The sequence below is a fragment of the Neurospora hispaniola genome (genome assembly GCF_033458365.1).
Source record: "Neurospora hispaniola strain FGSC 10403 chromosome Unknown B0T23scaffold_5, whole genome shotgun sequence".
In the NCBI taxonomy this organism is placed as follows: Eukaryota; Fungi; Ascomycota; class Sordariomycetes; order Sordariales; family Sordariaceae; genus Neurospora; species Neurospora hispaniola.
Window position 1 is genome coordinate 837,992 of NW_026944410.1, and position 16,008 is coordinate 853,999.

General features: G+C 49.0%; 6 protein-coding genes across 6 annotated transcripts; 4 read left to right on the plus strand and 2 right to left on the minus strand.

The window, feature by feature from the left end:
- The first annotated feature begins 1,354 nt into the window (after positions 1-1,354).
- Positions 1,355-4,260, plus strand: B0T23DRAFT_381612 (heterokaryon incompatibility protein-domain-containing protein). The gene is made up of 2 exons (XM_062837274.1): positions 1,355-2,065; positions 2,161-4,260. The coding sequence occupies exons 1-2, from the start codon at positions 1,444-1,446 to the stop codon at positions 4,098-4,100; spliced, it is 2,562 nt and encodes an 853-aa protein (XP_062691552.1). The 5' UTR covers positions 1,355-1,443; the 3' UTR covers positions 4,101-4,260.
- A 1,705-nt stretch (positions 4,261-5,965) lies between these two features.
- B0T23DRAFT_420873 (uncharacterized protein) lies at positions 5,966-7,519 on the plus strand (the record flags this gene model as incomplete). The annotated part of the gene is made up of 4 exons (XM_062839746.1): positions 5,966-6,260; positions 6,336-6,463; positions 6,526-6,702; positions 6,754-7,519. 4 exons carry the CDS (start codon positions 5,966-5,968, stop codon positions 7,405-7,407), a joined length of 1,254 nt encoding a protein of 417 aa, XP_062691553.1. The 3' UTR covers positions 7,408-7,519.
- Positions 7,520-7,667: 148 nt separating this feature from the next.
- On the minus strand, positions 7,668-8,969 carry B0T23DRAFT_359692 (uncharacterized protein; the record flags this gene model as incomplete). Its single annotated transcript, XM_062836238.1, has 3 exons — positions 8,912-8,969; positions 8,798-8,853; positions 7,668-8,732 (listed from the first exon to the last, which is right to left on the minus strand). Exons 1-3 carry the CDS (start codon positions 8,943-8,945, stop codon positions 7,668-7,670), a joined length of 1,155 nt encoding a protein of 384 aa, XP_062691554.1. The 5' UTR covers positions 8,946-8,969.
- Positions 8,970-10,134: 1,165 nt separating this feature from the next.
- On the minus strand, positions 10,135-11,868 carry B0T23DRAFT_160101 (uncharacterized protein). Its single transcript, XM_062832711.1, has 5 exons — positions 11,351-11,868; positions 11,110-11,271; positions 10,763-11,048; positions 10,560-10,687; positions 10,135-10,489 (listed from the first exon to the last, which is right to left on the minus strand). Exons 1-5 carry the CDS (start codon positions 11,622-11,624, stop codon positions 10,359-10,361), a joined length of 981 nt encoding a protein of 326 aa, XP_062691555.1. The 5' UTR covers positions 11,625-11,868; the 3' UTR covers positions 10,135-10,358.
- A 623-nt stretch (positions 11,869-12,491) lies between these two features.
- On the plus strand, positions 12,492-12,886 carry B0T23DRAFT_454177 (uncharacterized protein; the record flags this gene model as incomplete). The annotated part of the gene is made up of 2 exons (XM_062841206.1): positions 12,492-12,561; positions 12,615-12,886. 2 exons carry the CDS (start codon positions 12,492-12,494, stop codon positions 12,884-12,886), a joined length of 342 nt encoding a protein of 113 aa, XP_062691556.1.
- Positions 12,887-13,574: 688 nt separating this feature from the next.
- B0T23DRAFT_160410 (nonspecific lipid-transfer protein, mitochondrial precursor) lies at positions 13,575-15,267 on the plus strand. The gene is made up of 3 exons (XM_062832712.1): positions 13,575-14,157; positions 14,236-15,138; positions 15,211-15,267. The coding sequence occupies exons 1-2, from the start codon at positions 13,664-13,666 to the stop codon at positions 15,116-15,118; spliced, it is 1,377 nt and encodes a 458-aa protein (XP_062691557.1). The 5' UTR covers positions 13,575-13,663; the 3' UTR covers positions 15,119-15,138; positions 15,211-15,267.
- Positions 15,268-16,008: the final 741 nt, after the last annotated feature.

Consider the following 16,008-nt stretch of genomic DNA (forward strand, 5'->3'; position numbering starts at 1 on the left):
CCCATCGTCATCTGGGCTGCACGAGGGCCTTGTTGCGGACAGCATATCATTTTCTTGAGCGTATAGCACATGTGAATAAGGGAAGGAAAGAAGGATCAAATGAACTGAAAGATCAATAGATATGAACTGAAATGTGTGGTTCGGGCGGTATGCGGTGGGTGGTCCTAGCCTGATCAATTTTCGGTTCTCTCCTCTTTTGTTTCACGCTTTTGGTACTCTGGCGAGCTGAGTTATAGCGAAATGAATCAAGAAGGGAAGGAGATATCATAGGCTTTATACCCCGTTTTCTTTTTTTGTTTCTTTGGTGCGTTTTTTTCCCGTTGGGGGCAGGAAAAGGAAAAAGATGAGCAGAGGATTCAATTGGGAGGAGAGTTAGGAGAGTTACGAGAGATACCAGGTAAAGGTAGCGAGCGGATGATAACACCTAGCCAAGAAGAATGAAAGCAGATGCGAAGTGATACACTTGTCTTCGAGGTCCAGTCGTGCTTGAGTTTGTTGAATTGGTGGTGTTTATGTTTTGCATTGGAGTTTTTGGTGAATGTCGTCCAGCTGAGGTATTGCTTTCTGAAAACAAAGTTCTTAACCCACAACATGATTTTATAACCTTCTGTAACTACAAAACAAAACACATACGACCATACCCACTGGAAAACTCGGGATCCCGTCCGCTCTCCCATAGATAAGCCAGTGAGGGCCAGACTAGTAGTTGGGTCGGTGACGACCAGCGAATCCCTGGTGTTGTATGTTTTTTTTGATGCTTTTTGTTCTTCTTCTCTCTTTTTTTCATCTTCACACATTTTCAATCATCCATCCTTTCTTCTTTTCTCATACTCGTGTGATTCAAATGTTCTGAGTTCGAGTTATCACCGTTCGGCAATGCTACTGAATCATTGGCTAACCTAGTACAAGAACTACCCTACCTCTAGAGTTAAACCTGTTCAGAACTTACCGGTTGTGTTTCGAGTGCAACCTGATGTCGTCAGCTTCAGATACTGATTTATTTCTAAAAAGGACAAAGTCACAGGCACCCTTCGCTTTGGTAATAGTTTTCAGTAATGGATGATCTATAATCCTGTTAGCCCCTTGGCACCGTACACTAGGATTGCGTCCCCCATCCTACTAGCATTTACTAGGAGCAGGGGGGGAGAAGGCAGGAGGGGGGGTTGCATTCACTAGAGGTTGCATTTGGTAGGGTGTTTCCTGTGTAACGCCAGATGGTTCTGTTCCTTTGCGTGACTGCCTTATCTGAGGTCAGTAGTGTAGGAAAGAGGGGGCAACGAAAGCTTGGCGATTAGGAGCCCTTAAGTATTGGTTGCCCTGCTGCTTTAGGCTGCCCTTCATCAAGCGTATTCTTATTCTCATGAGGCTTTTACTCTTTGCCTTGGTTCTTTCTCCGACGAGAGGTTTGAGAGGCCCCTCCTCACCCTTCGACACAACTCCTTCATGAATGAGCGATTGTATCGAGTCTCTTCACTTGAATCTTGGATGTCCACGCCCGCTATGGACTCGACGGGCGTAACCGCCGAATCGTCTTGCTCGGCGGAGACTAGCTCTTTCCCCTCTGCTCCTCCGGAAGTCAACAAGCCGAACTCACAATCACCACACTCTTCAACTTTGCCACCATATTTTAAATCGTATGAAGCCTACATCGAACATTGCGTGGCGCAAGTCGGACGAGACGAGATCCCCGAAGCTGCGTTTGACCGCCTATGCACGAGTTGTACGGCGGTGTTCATGAAGATAGCCGAATTGATTGCTGGGGGCAAAGAATACCCGGAAGTTCCCTTTTGCACCATCAATGAATTTCTCAGATCAGCTGCTGAAGGAAAGTGCCATGTTTGTCATTGGCTCATGGCTTATATTCTAAGAGGGCGTGAAGATAGCCCAAGTCCATTCGATCGTGAGAGCCTAGAATCAGGTGTCGATTGGCTGGAGCGGGGAGATGCAGCATTAACATTGTCTAGATGTGTTTATGATTTGTACTGGCGAGTTGTGAAAGGTGATGGCACAAAAGGGGAACTCACTTGGATTGGTGTCGAACCCAATGATGGGAGCTATACTAGAGGTAAGCTTTTGCTGCTGACACTCTGAGATCGAGTCCACAAGCGATGAAACATATGGCATCATGGTCAGCTAACTGTTTATGCACGCTTTCTCTAGACCGTCGTCTCCTAACTGCGCTCACTACAGCAAGCGAAGCAAGCTGGAATCAAGCGCTCAAATGGATCGAAAACTGCCGCTCGCACCCCCTCTGCAATCCGATCCAGACCGCCAATGCGCAGGATAAACGGCCTGCCCGGCTGGTCGCCGTGGGAGACATTGGAGATGCACACGTTAGGATATGCGAAACGAGTCAACCGGGTTTTGTGGAAAAACCCTACATGACTCTCAGTCACTGTTGGGGAGAAAACGGGGTACCTATTCGACTTCTGAACGAAAACTACGTTAGATTCCTGGAGGGAATCCAAGTTGGCGAGCTACCAAGAACCTTTCGAGATGCGATCGATGTCACTCGGAAATTGAAGATTCCCTTCCTTTGGATTGATTCGCTCTGTATCATTCAGAACTCAAATGAGGATTGGATTCAGGAATCAGGCAAAATGCAACAAGTCTACCAGAATTCCTTTCTCAATCTGGCCGCTGGCGCCTCAGCTGATGCCAATGGGGGCCTCTTCTACCGACGACACCCGCTTTCGATAACACCTTGGTTTATACGAATTGGAGAAGATCGTTACTTAATGGCCGAGTATATCAATGAACATATAACAAAGTCTTATTTATCAACGGAGCTCATTCTCTACACCCGTGGATGGGTACTTCAGGAACAACTCCTGGCGCGACGTACTCTTATTTTTGGTCGAAAGGAGCTACACTGGGAATGCTCAACATATCAAGCGAGTGAATCCTTCCCAGAGTTCCTTGACAGACCTAGAAGTCTATATCGAGATTATGCAAAGATATTCCGGCCTGACTGGCAAAGTCTGCTTGGCGGCAAGCTGGTGGACTCGGAGCAGCAAGAGGCATGGAACCGGCTGATACGCACATACTTTAGGAGATCTCTCACCCAGACTTCAGACAGACTTGTGGCCATTTCTGGCCTTGCAGAGCAGCTAAGTAGTGAATGGAGTGGTATAACCTATCTTGCCGGGCTCTGGTCATATCGCCTTATCCAAAATCTTTTGTGGTTTTGTCGAGGGCCATGCAGTCAGAGAAATATGGAAATAGCTCCTTCATGGTCTTGGGCTTCCCTTATTCAACCTGGTCGATCTGGGCAGCTGTCTAACTTAGGGTATTTTCTAGACACCCAAGAGACTGAAGATGTATTGGCTGAGGTTCTGGAAGCGAGTGTAACACCACAAAATAGGACAAACGCCTTTGGCTCTGTCAAGTTTGGGGGAAGTATCAAGCTCCGAAGTCCGGTTCTGCGAGCGAGAATTACCGCTATTCCAGACTGTCATAGAGACGACGGTGAGGGCTACAAGTTGGGTACACTTGAACTCGAAGATATTAGAATATACGTACAGTGGGACGAGGCCAACGAAGTCAAGGTTGACGTACAAGATGTTTACCTGGTACCATTCATGATTCGATATGGAGGGTATAGCATAATGACCTATGGATTGATTCTCAAGACAGCAGTCTATCCTCACAAAACACAGTTTCAAAGAGCTGGGCACTTTTTCTTCTTTGACGACGAGCCTCAGGATAGGAGAGACAGCAATGCTGAAGACGCAGTACTTGAAAACCAAGAAAATTCTTCAGATGAGGGAATTGATATAGTCCAGAAAAATATCCCTCAAGAACTGAAGAAAAAGGGCTTATTTAGAAACATCGACATGTGGTTCACTAAAAAGGTCAGGAATGGGCTGAAAGAGCGAATGGATTACTTGAAGAAAGACCCGTATGTTAACGGCCCTCCTTTGAATACTACTCTAGAGAATCGTTATCTCGCAGAGTCTGGTAGGAAATTCCTTCCTCATACTTCGAAAGTTCTAGAGGCTATTGCCCAGGCTGCCAAGCACAACAAGGCAAACGGGACTCCCGATCCCGTGCTTGGATTTGGCGAAGGGAATGGATATTATACATATGAAATTGTGTGAAGGCTGAAGGCTTGAGGCGTTGTTAGTGCGTGTTTTCTTTTTCCGTATCTTGTCTCCTTCTCATTTATTCAGTGGTGGAACGGATGAGATCATAAATACGCAAGGAATTTTGTGCTTTCTTTTAGTTCTTTAGGTATACATCTCCTGTTTATTTTTCTTGCCCAAATCATAGCTGCAATGTACTGTCCAATTCCGAATTTACTGCTAGATTGAATCTACTGGCTACTTCATTGTTGATAATCAAATAGGTCCCACAGAGACACCAATAAGCCTTCGCAAAGGTGACAACATCCTAACTTTACACTCTGGGGGACCTGTCTGCATTAACAGCAACCTCGTCACATATGCGTGATATCTGAACCAAAGGATTGGGATACGTTGACGATACTACGGAAGGCCACGGTAAGATATAATTCGCCAGAAGTCCGTTGTCTAAAACGAGGTCGCAAAGAAGATTGACAGACTTTCGTGGCTAAGTAGTCGGCAGTTCGGGTACGGGACCCATAGCATTCTCTTGTTGTACACCTGGACATCGACAGACACTTCAATGTTTCTGTCACTCTCACGGGCATAATTAGACCCCGGGAATATCGAAGAGCATCTTTCCAAATGCATGTTCAATATAAAGTGATGGCATATGTCTTTACAAAGCGAGAAAGGAAACATTTTCGCATCAAATTCATCCTTTACTCATACGTCGGGAGAATATGAATCCGTCTACAGTTGAGTTGTCAGGATAACTACCACAGTCCCACATCAAATCGTTCGTCAAGCTCTCTACTCTTCCTCCCAGTATCATACTCATCTGGTTCAAAGAAACTGTCTTCTCGGCAGCCGATCGCAACCCACTCCAGAACCAAGCTCTTTCTATCGTTGCCTTTCCACCTCTGCGTACGCGACACAGTCATAAAAGCACAACACAGCATGGAAGTAGCTTTCAACTTCATGCCCATCACCCCGCTTGACTGGGAATCCCTAGATCCAACCTATCCCATCAAAGTGCGCGAGCGGTTTGAAAATAAGCGTTCAAGGTACACATACTAAGCCGAACATGGAACTAACGACTATGGGAGGCTCAAGTACCTGGTTGAGAAAATGAGTATATCCGATGACTCTTCAAGAAACGAAACCGGAAACATGTCTTCTCCTAGCCTTACCTCTCGAGATGCGCCACGCCATCTAGACCAGTTCCTCATCCCTTTCCGCCGCAGTTTACACCAAAACCCGCCATCGAGGGGCAGCAACTTATTCTTGCAGCTGACATAGCACGGGGGAATTGTCGTGGTTCTGGATCGTCGGAGTCTTGGCTGGATCCTGCGCACCATGCGCTCTCTACAACCGGCCGCAGCCGTCAGGGTAGCAAAAACGCCTCTATAGACATCTCGTAGATGGCCGACCGTTGAGGTTGTCCCAATGACAATCAATTCGGTTGCCAGCGATGGCGCAAGTCCCGTCTGCGTCGGCCAGTGTCTCCAGGTGCCAATCAATGCGCAACGGAACTCCACTTGCTGCTGGGTAAGTTTACCTCTACCGCCGCTCGAGCCGAGGGACTGCCATCTTGCTAGGTACACTACTGCTGGCTGCTGCTGCTGCTGCTGCTGCTGCTGCTGCTGCTGCTGTGTTGACAAGCTGCCCTGGGCCGCTCTGTATTGCCGCTACTGAGCGGGTACTGGAATCGAGTTATGTCAGAGGTTGTATGGCTACCCTAGGCTTTCACCGCTAACCCGACTCTCATCCACTTTTGGGTCACTATGATTCAGAATGATTGATAGAGAGCGCGGCCAAAGCGAATCGAGCATATTTAAGACGGAATGCCACTGGCTTCACCTGCCAGGTCAAGTATCCGACACATACCTACATTCACAATGGCCGACAGCTCAAATCATGCCATCGTTTTCGGCGCCTCTAGTCTAATTGGTTGGGCGATTGTCAACCAGCTCCTGCGTGGTTATCCGCGTCTTGGCTCATTCTCGAAGATCACGGCTGTTACGAACCGCCCGCTCGATACTTCCGAGTCTTTGTGGCCTACGGATTCGGACCAGCCAGACCTACAGCTCGTCTCCGGTGTTGACCTCCATAAGGGTGATGGAACTACATTGGCAGATTCTTTGAAGCAGGCAGTGAAAGATGTCGAATCGGTCACTCATATCTATTACTTAGGTACTTGCTCCATCCATCCATTTCCCCCTTGTACCACACATCTCGCTGCCATATAGAAAAACTTACCATGAGTAGTATTTCAAGCAGTCGAGGACGACATTGAGGAGGTGGCGATCAACCGTCGTATGTTTCAGAATGTTGTCGATGCCCACACGATTCTCAGTCCCAACTTGCAATTCGTAGCATTTGCTGGTGGGACACGGGTAAGTTCACTACCGTATGGAGGAGTATTGAAATAATATGAACCACGTGCTGACCACATCAGGGATATGGGATATATACCCCCGGAGGCACATTTACCCCTCCATTGACGGAGGACATGGTCAAGAACCTGCCACCCGACTATGCCAAGACGGTCGTATATCCAGCATATCGCGAGCTGTTGAGCGCTGCGAGCAAAGGAAAGCACTGGACATGGTGCGAAGTCTGCCCTGATGCCATTGTGAGTCTTTCTTGATGCACCCGATACTACGCACTACTGACATTGATCAAGATTGGGTTTACCCCCAACGGTTCCCAGTTCAGCTTAGCCCTCCACTGGGCTCAGTATCTATCCCTATATGCCTACAATCACGGTGTCGGACCATTTGCAGCCAAAGCTGCAATAAGTCCTGTTGAAGTGCCTTTTCCTGGCAACGCCGCTGGTGCCAACTCGTTATTCTCCCCGGTATCCAGCGCGACCATCGCACGTTTTATGATCTATGCATCGCTACATCCCGAAACTTGTGGTGGCGGCCGTCTATTCAACGTTGCCGACAATGAGACACCGTGCAAGTATGGCGAGATTTGGCCGCATTTAGCCAAATGGTTTGGCCTAGTAGGCGTTGGGCCGGTCGCCGAGAAAGCATCAGCTCTAGACAACTCTATGGGGGCTGGCGAGCTTCCAGAATCGACTTCACTCTTGCCACCTGGAAAATATGTGACCAAGTACAGGTCTATTTTCAAGCAACACGGTCGTGAGAACGCTGCCACCAAAGGTGTTGGAGCTGGCCACCGGCAATTGGACAGCGTGGGCTACTGGCTGACGTTCGATCGGCAACTAAGTATAACCAAGTTGAGGGAGACTGGGTTCGAAGGAGACAAGGATTCTGTTCAGGGTTGGCTGTCTACCTTTGAGATGTTCAGAAAGGCTGAACTGATACTTTGAGTAAGTCCCGTCATTTGCTCATTCGCGAAGTTGGCATCGATCACGAAACGCCCCCAGGCCCTACGATTCATCATGTAACTTGATTTAGATGGCCCAGGAGCCATAAGCAGACCCAATGCTAGAGGCAACTCGCGAGGTTTCTTCAAGCTATGTAGAAGGTAAAATACCTCTAGACAGAATAGACAATGGGAATATGATGTTCGGACGTATTACCATCACCTTCCTTTTTCCAAAGAATTCTTAATCATCCAAACTAAAACTTAATGCCCCTCATGTTCCCCCTCCTCTTGACCCATCTCAAACCCACTACTCAACCTAACATCAACCTCCAACAACATCTCCTTACTCGGCGGATCCCTCCTCATCAACAACCCATAACAATGCCTCGCATGCCGCCACCCATCAAACCTCCTCTCCATCACGGCATTCGTATCCCGCATCCTCACCAACTTCTGCCAGTAAAACAAACAATGCGCCAAATGCCACTCTCTCGATGCCCAAAAGACATTCCCCCCCTTTACGTTTGTCTGGTGGTTATCCGCCAAAAGGGAGATTTGGTGCGGACTAAGACGGACGCTACCGTTTTTGTCAGCGTAGTAAGACCATGCTCCGCCTTCTCCCGGGCCGGAACGGTCAAAGATGGAAGTTAGTTCGGGGTCGCGGCAGTAAGGGGGAAGCCAGGCGGCGGCCATGGTGTCGTAGACGCAGTTTAGAGACTGCGCTTCGCGGATGGAAGAACCGCAGGAGCAGAGGTCGTAAGAGGGGGAGGGGAAGGTGGAGGGGCGGTAGACGTCTACTGTGTCGGTTTCTGTATTGGATGTGCCGGGTCTTGCCCCTGATGATGTTGTTGGTCGAACATGGTAAGAGGGGAAGATGGGTGTTATGGGTAAGAAGAGTTGGGCTAGTTGGAAAACAAGGGAGAGGAATCCCCAGAGGGCGAAGAGGTAGAGAATTAGATCTGGACATGAGCGGAAAAGAATACGTCGGAGGAAGGCATATGAAGGCCTTCGACGTGGGCGTGCATTTTTGTGGGTTATGGTTGAGAGGGCGTCTTCGAGGTCGACGTCTGTTGTTGAACGACTTTCTGTTTCAACATTTTCTTCGTAGTCCTTCTCAAGGTTCCGCGAGAGGAAGGGGGTTTTGAGTTGACTCATGTTTTGAGTTTGAGTCCCTCTAGGACATGATTTGGTGGTTGTGTAGACAGTAGGACATGCGTAGATGAAGAGAGATGGGCGGAGGGCATTTTGATGGATCTGGCGTGTAGCGTGAGAAATCGCCATTGAACAAATGGATTGCCAATAAGATGGCGTGGCTTCTCGCGGTAACTGACGAAACCATTGGGAGTGAAATGTAACCTTATCTTTCTGGGGGAAGTGAAGACGGAACTAACCCGAGATCTTCGGTTGTCTGGTTGATGCCACGGACCGATGCCACAGACCAGTGGCACTGTCGTGAGACACTCGACCCGTATTTCTCACACGAATGTTTTTCTGGTCGCTCTTACCCAAATTACGAGTGTTCTGAACATGACTTCCCATCAAAGCGTATTGTAAGAAGGCCACTGCGACCTGCAACGAAACTGCATGTCATCCACGTTGATGTGATAGCACAAACAAACACACAGTCTTCGCAAGATGACAGTCTCTAACCCCGAAAACTCGCCATCTTCACCAACTGTCCAAACCTCTTCGGTCCACTTCCACCGTCGACTTATCTTCGTGGTACTCAATCAGGCACGGACTTCAGTTTACCTTAACATCCACTCAACGTTATCCCAAACGAAAATCTTTCGGCTGCGATGCTGACACTTCTCTTCTTAAACAGGCAGGTTAGCGTTGACGAAAGTAGGAGGAAGCACGACGATGTTGTAGTAGCGCAATCGTAATCGCTAGTGTGTTCCGGACTTGTTGGAAGATAGGGGACGAGCTGGGATGCAAATCGAGACAAAGGTTGGCAGCATGATGTGATCTATGTTACTCCCCGACGTCGTGTTATGCAAGGTAGGTATTATCGGGTGGCCATGAAGCACTAATAGTGAGGTAAGAAGTGGTAGTAACTACCGTCTAACCCCTTGAGTTGAATGTAGTAGCTTCTGCGATATCGGCGAAGAGACAAAAGACTGTGGTAGTCTACGGGATGAAGGGTTTAGAGGGAGTCTACGTCCGGGGCTTTGGTTGTGTCAATCCGCAAGAGGGAGGTGTTAATGTCCTGACTCTAGAGATACGCGTATGCAAATCGACTTAGATTCGGAAGCGGACTGGCAAGTTCAGTTCAATCAACATATCCAAGACTTACTTGGGACGAACCCCCCGTCTTCAAGCTCTCGATTCCACAATTGGCGCCGCGGGCCGAACCGTGCCCAGCCTTGCCCGTATCCTCGCCAGAAGAATCCTTTCTCGCTCCTCCATCCCGTTTAGGTCGCAATACTGCATGTTGTAAGATCGATAGTCCATCCTCGCTTCTGTCCGATCACGACCATCCGGCCACCCGACCCCAGCATGCATACGTTTCGTGCGGAGTAGGTAACAATCTGGGGACAATATATAATAGTATGTGATTCAAACCGCATTGATCACGACAGTCCGGTTGACATGGCCATTCTTGCCACAAGCGGTTTGTTGTCGTTATCTTCGTTCCTTTTTCTGTCATGCACGTGTACTTCGCACTTCACTCTGAAGGAACGAGGCGGCGGCGCAGTTGAAATAAGGCTTGGAGCGATGTTACCGTGCCCATGTATCAACTGTTTGGGGGCACGACATCTCGACGCTTCTGTATGTGATAACAGCTCCGTTCCCGGATAGGAAAGTGACAGTTCAAAAAAGGAAAGAAAAATAGGAAATAAGATTGACTTGGAACAGAAGTTCTAGGTTGGTCTATGTCGTGCTTACAACGGTTGACGATAAATGATGTTGCGTCCACGTGCATACTCATTGCTCGCTTATCTGCATACCTCACGAATGCAAATGTGCCTTTTTGCTACCTTCTTTCACCGTCCCATCTTCGTTCAGATGCAGAATCCCGCCGGCCTCTGTAAGGCCCACATTGACGTGGTGGTGAGACGCATTTCGGTCGTACGGATCGCCTGTTTGCGATTGTATCTGTTAGTGTTTGCAGCGTAACAGGAATCAATCAGGCTGAGTGTCATAACTTACCAAAGATGGGATGCATCAGAATTCCCGGCTCAAAGGGATCAAAAGAGTTCTCCTTCATCCAGTCGAAAATTGAGTCCCACTTGACACAGGTGTGTTTGCCCAACCCCTGGGAGACAGGCTTTGGATCTCTGGTGGGAGACATATCCTTGTCAGTAATGATCTCGATCGTGGATGAGAAACGGTCAAAAGGGGCAGTGACTCACTCAGTCGTCCACTCCATAGGAAGTAGAGTCGTGTCGGCATTACACTGGAGATACTGCAAGAAGTAATCGATGCAATGCTCTGTATGCTTCAGCAGGGCAATGGCTTGCATCTCACTGAGGTCTGGGTAGTAATGATCCTTGTAGAGGTATTTTCTGACTCTCTCAACGCAGTGAAGCCCGTGAAAGACTGATACGGTGAAGTAGTAGGTCCCGTCTGTCAACCGAATGACAGTGTCGTCGTCCTGGAACTGGCCCATATCCTCTCTGGGGATTCGGACGTTTTGAACTATTTCAGCCTATTAGAACCATCAAGTATTTGACATCACCTATAGAGTAAAAGAGCTCACAGCGAAGAAGGTCATTCCAAGCATTTTCCAGCTCAGGTCTGGGTGGGCCATTGAAGTTGATGTTACCCTTTTGCATGTTCATAGACTTGTTTTTGCCCAGGCCATAGATGGCTCCCATATCAAACGCCCTTTGTTCGTACTTCACCACGGAACGTAACGGAGCTGGATTTTTGACAGTTAGACACCCTCTTTTGAAGAAGCAGCGGGATGTGCACAAAAGAGGAAGACGGGGAAAACTCACTTGGTTCATGTTGAGGATCAGTGTAACGCACGGGAACTATGACTCCCTTCGTGTAGGCGATGAAGAGAAACAAGTTTGCCGCTATGAGCAAGGCATGGACGGTAACAGAGCGCCAGTGCCGTTGAATCCATGAGCTTTTTGAGCCCGCCCAGCGAGCTGATGAAGTGGTTGAAAACTCACGACATTCCTCGTCATCCTCGTCGGACCCAGGGTCTGGTGAGTAAGATTCTTCACAATCAACTGGGAGATAGTTGCTGGGCTTGAACTTGTCCATCTTGAAAAGCTTAGGGAGGGTTGAAAAAACAGAGAGGAGAATTGGCTTTGGCAGCTTCGCCGAGGATCGAGAAAAAAAAGAATGCCGTGTTTGTAAGAAGGATAACAAGCAACTCGACTGGAATCCGGCTAGTATCAAATGACTCGGGGTAATTGCATAATCCCTTAATGGAATGATGCAAGTCAGAAAGATAAACACTTAAGAAAGGGGGCCATGTTGCAGTGGTACATATTCGGCCGATGTCGCACTCGATGGGACAAACCATCCTTCCCCGACTAGTCCAACACTAAGAGAAGCCGTGCTTAACTCTTCGTGGATGTGTAATCCAGGAGACCTCTTGGAACACGGCGCATTCAAATTCAACATCACTTGCCGTTCTCTCTGGGAACTATCAGAGAGGATCAAGGTATGATCGGCCTTGCATCAACATGCTGACCAGAGAAAACGAAAAGCAGCTTCCTCTTTCGGTCAAACCTGCACTCTTGGTGCCTATGACGTGTGCGCAGCCCTATCTGATGCAATACAAAGTGCCTGATGAATGGATTCAGCTGAGAAAAGTTGCATGAGTATGTCCGTTTCGGGGGCAGCATGGTCAGCAATGCATGTTTCGAAGTGACGAGGGCGTCGGTCGGCCCCCGTACAGGTGAGCCCTCTGTGTTCGTCTTGGAGTATCTCGCGAGAAGAAGAATGAGGCCGACAGTATTGACAACGATGGTGAGATGTTAGGCAGTAATGACCTAGTTTGTTGGAGTTGAAAGGCATAAATAGACCAGGCCTCCCGTCCTGTAACTGTCAGTTTCATCAAACAGAATCAGAAACTTGCCCCAAAAAGTAACCCGCCGTTGATACTTTCTCCCGTCATTCAAGATGCAGATCACTCAGACCTCCTTCATGATTGCCTTCCTGGCTATTGGTGCCATTGCCATCCCAACTCCTAGTATGCATTCCCGGAATGATGAACCATTCAAAACCGGTGCTAACAAAAACTAGGCAAGTCAGACGAGGCCTGGGCTTTCCAAAGCACCAAGAGGGCCGACGACGAGGCCTGGACTCAGAACAACGGCAAGCGGGCCGACGACGAGGCCTGGGCTTTCCAAAGCACCAAGAGGGCCGACGACGAGGCCTGGACTCAGAACAACGGCAAGCGGGCCGACGACGAGGCCTGGGCTTTCCAAAGCACCAAGAGGGCCGACGACGAGGCCTGGACTCAGAACAATGGCAAGCGGGCCGACGACGAGGCCTGGTCTTTCAGAAGCACCTAGCCGACCACCTGAGGGTTTCCTGAAATAATGTGGTTTCTTGTGTTCTGTCTTATATGTTTCTTGAGTAGTGGGCTTCCCACTTGGTGAGGAGTCAGGCCTGTTGTTGAATAAGATGTTAGCTTGATGAATTTCAGATACGATTTCGTTGACATTTGCTCAGTAAGCAGCCATAGTATTCCTGACCGTGTTTACTCAAAAGCCACTCTTGAGAATCTCGTTGTATCAATGAAATGTCTGTAAGCTGGAACTATCATCACCAAACTGCGAATAGGTGTCTCTGTTGGTAATGAAATGAAGGGGTCATGATCTTCGAGGTCCGCCAAGACAAGCGGCTCTGATCCTAAGACTTTGTGTGCCGTCTGCTTAAGAGAGAAGCCTTCCTTTTCCAGTAAGCCCATCATTGGATAGGTTGATGGGATGGTGCCAAATCGTTGCTTTGTGGTGGTGTTTTGATGGCGGGTGGCAAGGGATCTGGCATGTCGTCGACTCGTCGTCGCAAGGTGCCTCGGTAACTGGGGCGTCCCCGCATTTAGTTCTGGGGAAAACGTGGGGAAGCGGGCCCGTCACCGCCAGGGGAACAGTGATGCTAACGGTTTGAAGGCATGAACCTTGCCGTCACCACGGACGTTACGATAAAGTTCTTATTCCCTCTTACTTTATGCCGTAGGTTGTAGGTTTCCGACTTCCTTCTTCTTCTTCTTCTTCTTCTCGCTCCCGTCGATCACCGACTAGCCAACAACCCATCAGTCCGAAAATACCCATACCGACTTTTTTGCAATGGCCCCCAGGCAGAAGAAGCCATGCTACGTCCTCGGCGTGGGCATGACCAAGTTCATCAAACCCAGAGGCAAAGTGGACTATACCGAGCTTGGTTTTGAGGCTGGTGTCAAGGCAATGCTCGATGCGCAGATCTCCTATGACGATGTTGAGCAGGGTATCGCTTGTTACTGCTACGGCGACTCGACATGTGGTCAGCGCGTCTTCTACCAGTTCGGCATGACCCAGATCCCCATCTACAACGTCAACAACAACTGCTCGACTGGCTCGACAGGTCTGGCCATGGGCCGTAATTTCATCTCGAGTGGTGCGGCCGATTGTGTATTGGTAGTGGGCTTCGAGAAGATGCAGGCTGGTAGCTTGCAGAGCCATTTCAACGACAGAGAGAACCCTCTCGGAACGACATATAAGATGATGGCCACCACCAGGGGAGTTACCAAGGCACCTGGTGCCGCTCAGATGTTTGGTAATGCCGGCCGAGAGTATATGGAGAAGTAAGCCAAATCTCATATAATATCAGCGTAATGTTACACAAAATGGCATGATGACTGACCTTATTCCTTCTCTCATAGGTATGACGCCAAGCCCGAGGACTTTGCCGAGATCGCTCGTATCAACCACGCCCACTCCGTCAACAACCCATACTCGCAGTTCCAGGACGTATACACCCTTGACCAGATTATGCAGTCACCCAAGGTCCACGAGCCATTGACGAAGCTTCAGTGCTGTCCAACTTCCGATGGTGGCGCGGCAGCAGTATTGGTTTCCCAAGAGTTCCTGGACGCCCGCCCTCACCTCAAGGACCAAGCCATCCTCATTGCCGGTCAATGCCTGGCCACTGATGCGCCCAGCCTGTTCTCAAAGAGCGCCATTGACTTGATGGGCTGGGACATGACCCAGCACGCTGCGCGTGTTGCCATGAAAGAGGCCGGTGTCAAGCCCAGTGACTTTGCTGTGTGCGAACTTCACGACTGCTTCAGTGCCAACGAGATGATCTTGATTGACGCTCTGGGTTTCTCCGAGCCCGGCAAGGCGCACGAGTTTGTGCGCGCCGGTAATATCACATATGGTGGCAAGGTCGTCGTCAACCCCAGTGGAGGTCTCATCTCCAAAGGCCACCCTCTAGGCGCCACTGGTATCGCTCAGTGCGCCGAGTTGGTATGGCACCTCCGAGGATGGGCCAACAACCGCAATGTGCCTCACACCAAATACGCGCTCCAGCATAACCTTGGACTTGGTGGTGCCGCTGTCGTCACCGTCTACAAGCGCGCCGACGGCAAGGAGGCGCCGGTTATCGACTCGGCGACGGTTGGAAAGCTCAACAAGCTGGGCTATAACCCAGCAATCGAGGCCAAGGGCTTTACGGCGGAGCAGGTCAAGGCTGTTCGCAGCAGGGAGAAGGTGAACGAGTGGGCGTTGCAAGATACCATGACCAAGGTCAAGGCTCGCTTCTGAGGTGCGGGTCTGTTTCCAGCATATAATTATTATTACACGTATTTGTTAAGTACAATATTGTGGTCAGACCATGCAAAGCACCGAGGACATACAGTTCTTACTGACTTGACGACTTGAGGCTTTGGTTTCGTTGCAATTGGGGAAGGCAGGGCAAGAACTAAAATGGAAGAATGAATGCGAGTTAGAGCAAAATTTTGGTGTTCGAGTGTAGGGTAATCGAGGAAAGTGGAAGTCACGCAAGGGACTCTTGCCTGCTCAATTTTTATCATCGGAGTTTTTTTTTCTGTGGAAACATTGTTCGCACCTTCCATGTGAGACGTTTAAACCTCGCTCACGCTATGAACAAAAGAGGTATCGTGTTTAAGCTCAAGCCCACTACAGCCAAATTCAACAGCTTGTTTGTAAGCGTTGACGAGACACAGCCAATCTTCATGGGCGATCAGAAGAACAAAATATGGACGTTGGTGTTGAACTGACCTGGTCTCCTCACTCCCGTACCATTTTTCGCGAAGCTTACGGTCAGCCCCTGAAGATGAGTCTTGGCATCTCGATTGGCGGATGCTCATGAGAAGAAACATGAGTGGTGGTGACAGAAGTCTTATATCATTCACAATTGGATCGTCCGAAGAGAGTGATTAGACGTCTGCCTGAGAAGTGAGGATCAATGCAGCCATGACCGGCCCTTTGCTTTCAGAGCTTGCCAACTGAACTGATACATGATCTTGTTTCGATCATTAACTGGTAAACTCAGCGTCTTGTCTTGCAGTGTCGTGTCCGTCACTGTCCCATCTATCTGGGTACTTTCACATGTCAGTCAGAAGCACCAATTTCAAAGAAAAAAAATTCAATCGTCTTGCTTCGATTAGCGGAAACATTCCGCACGTGGGACG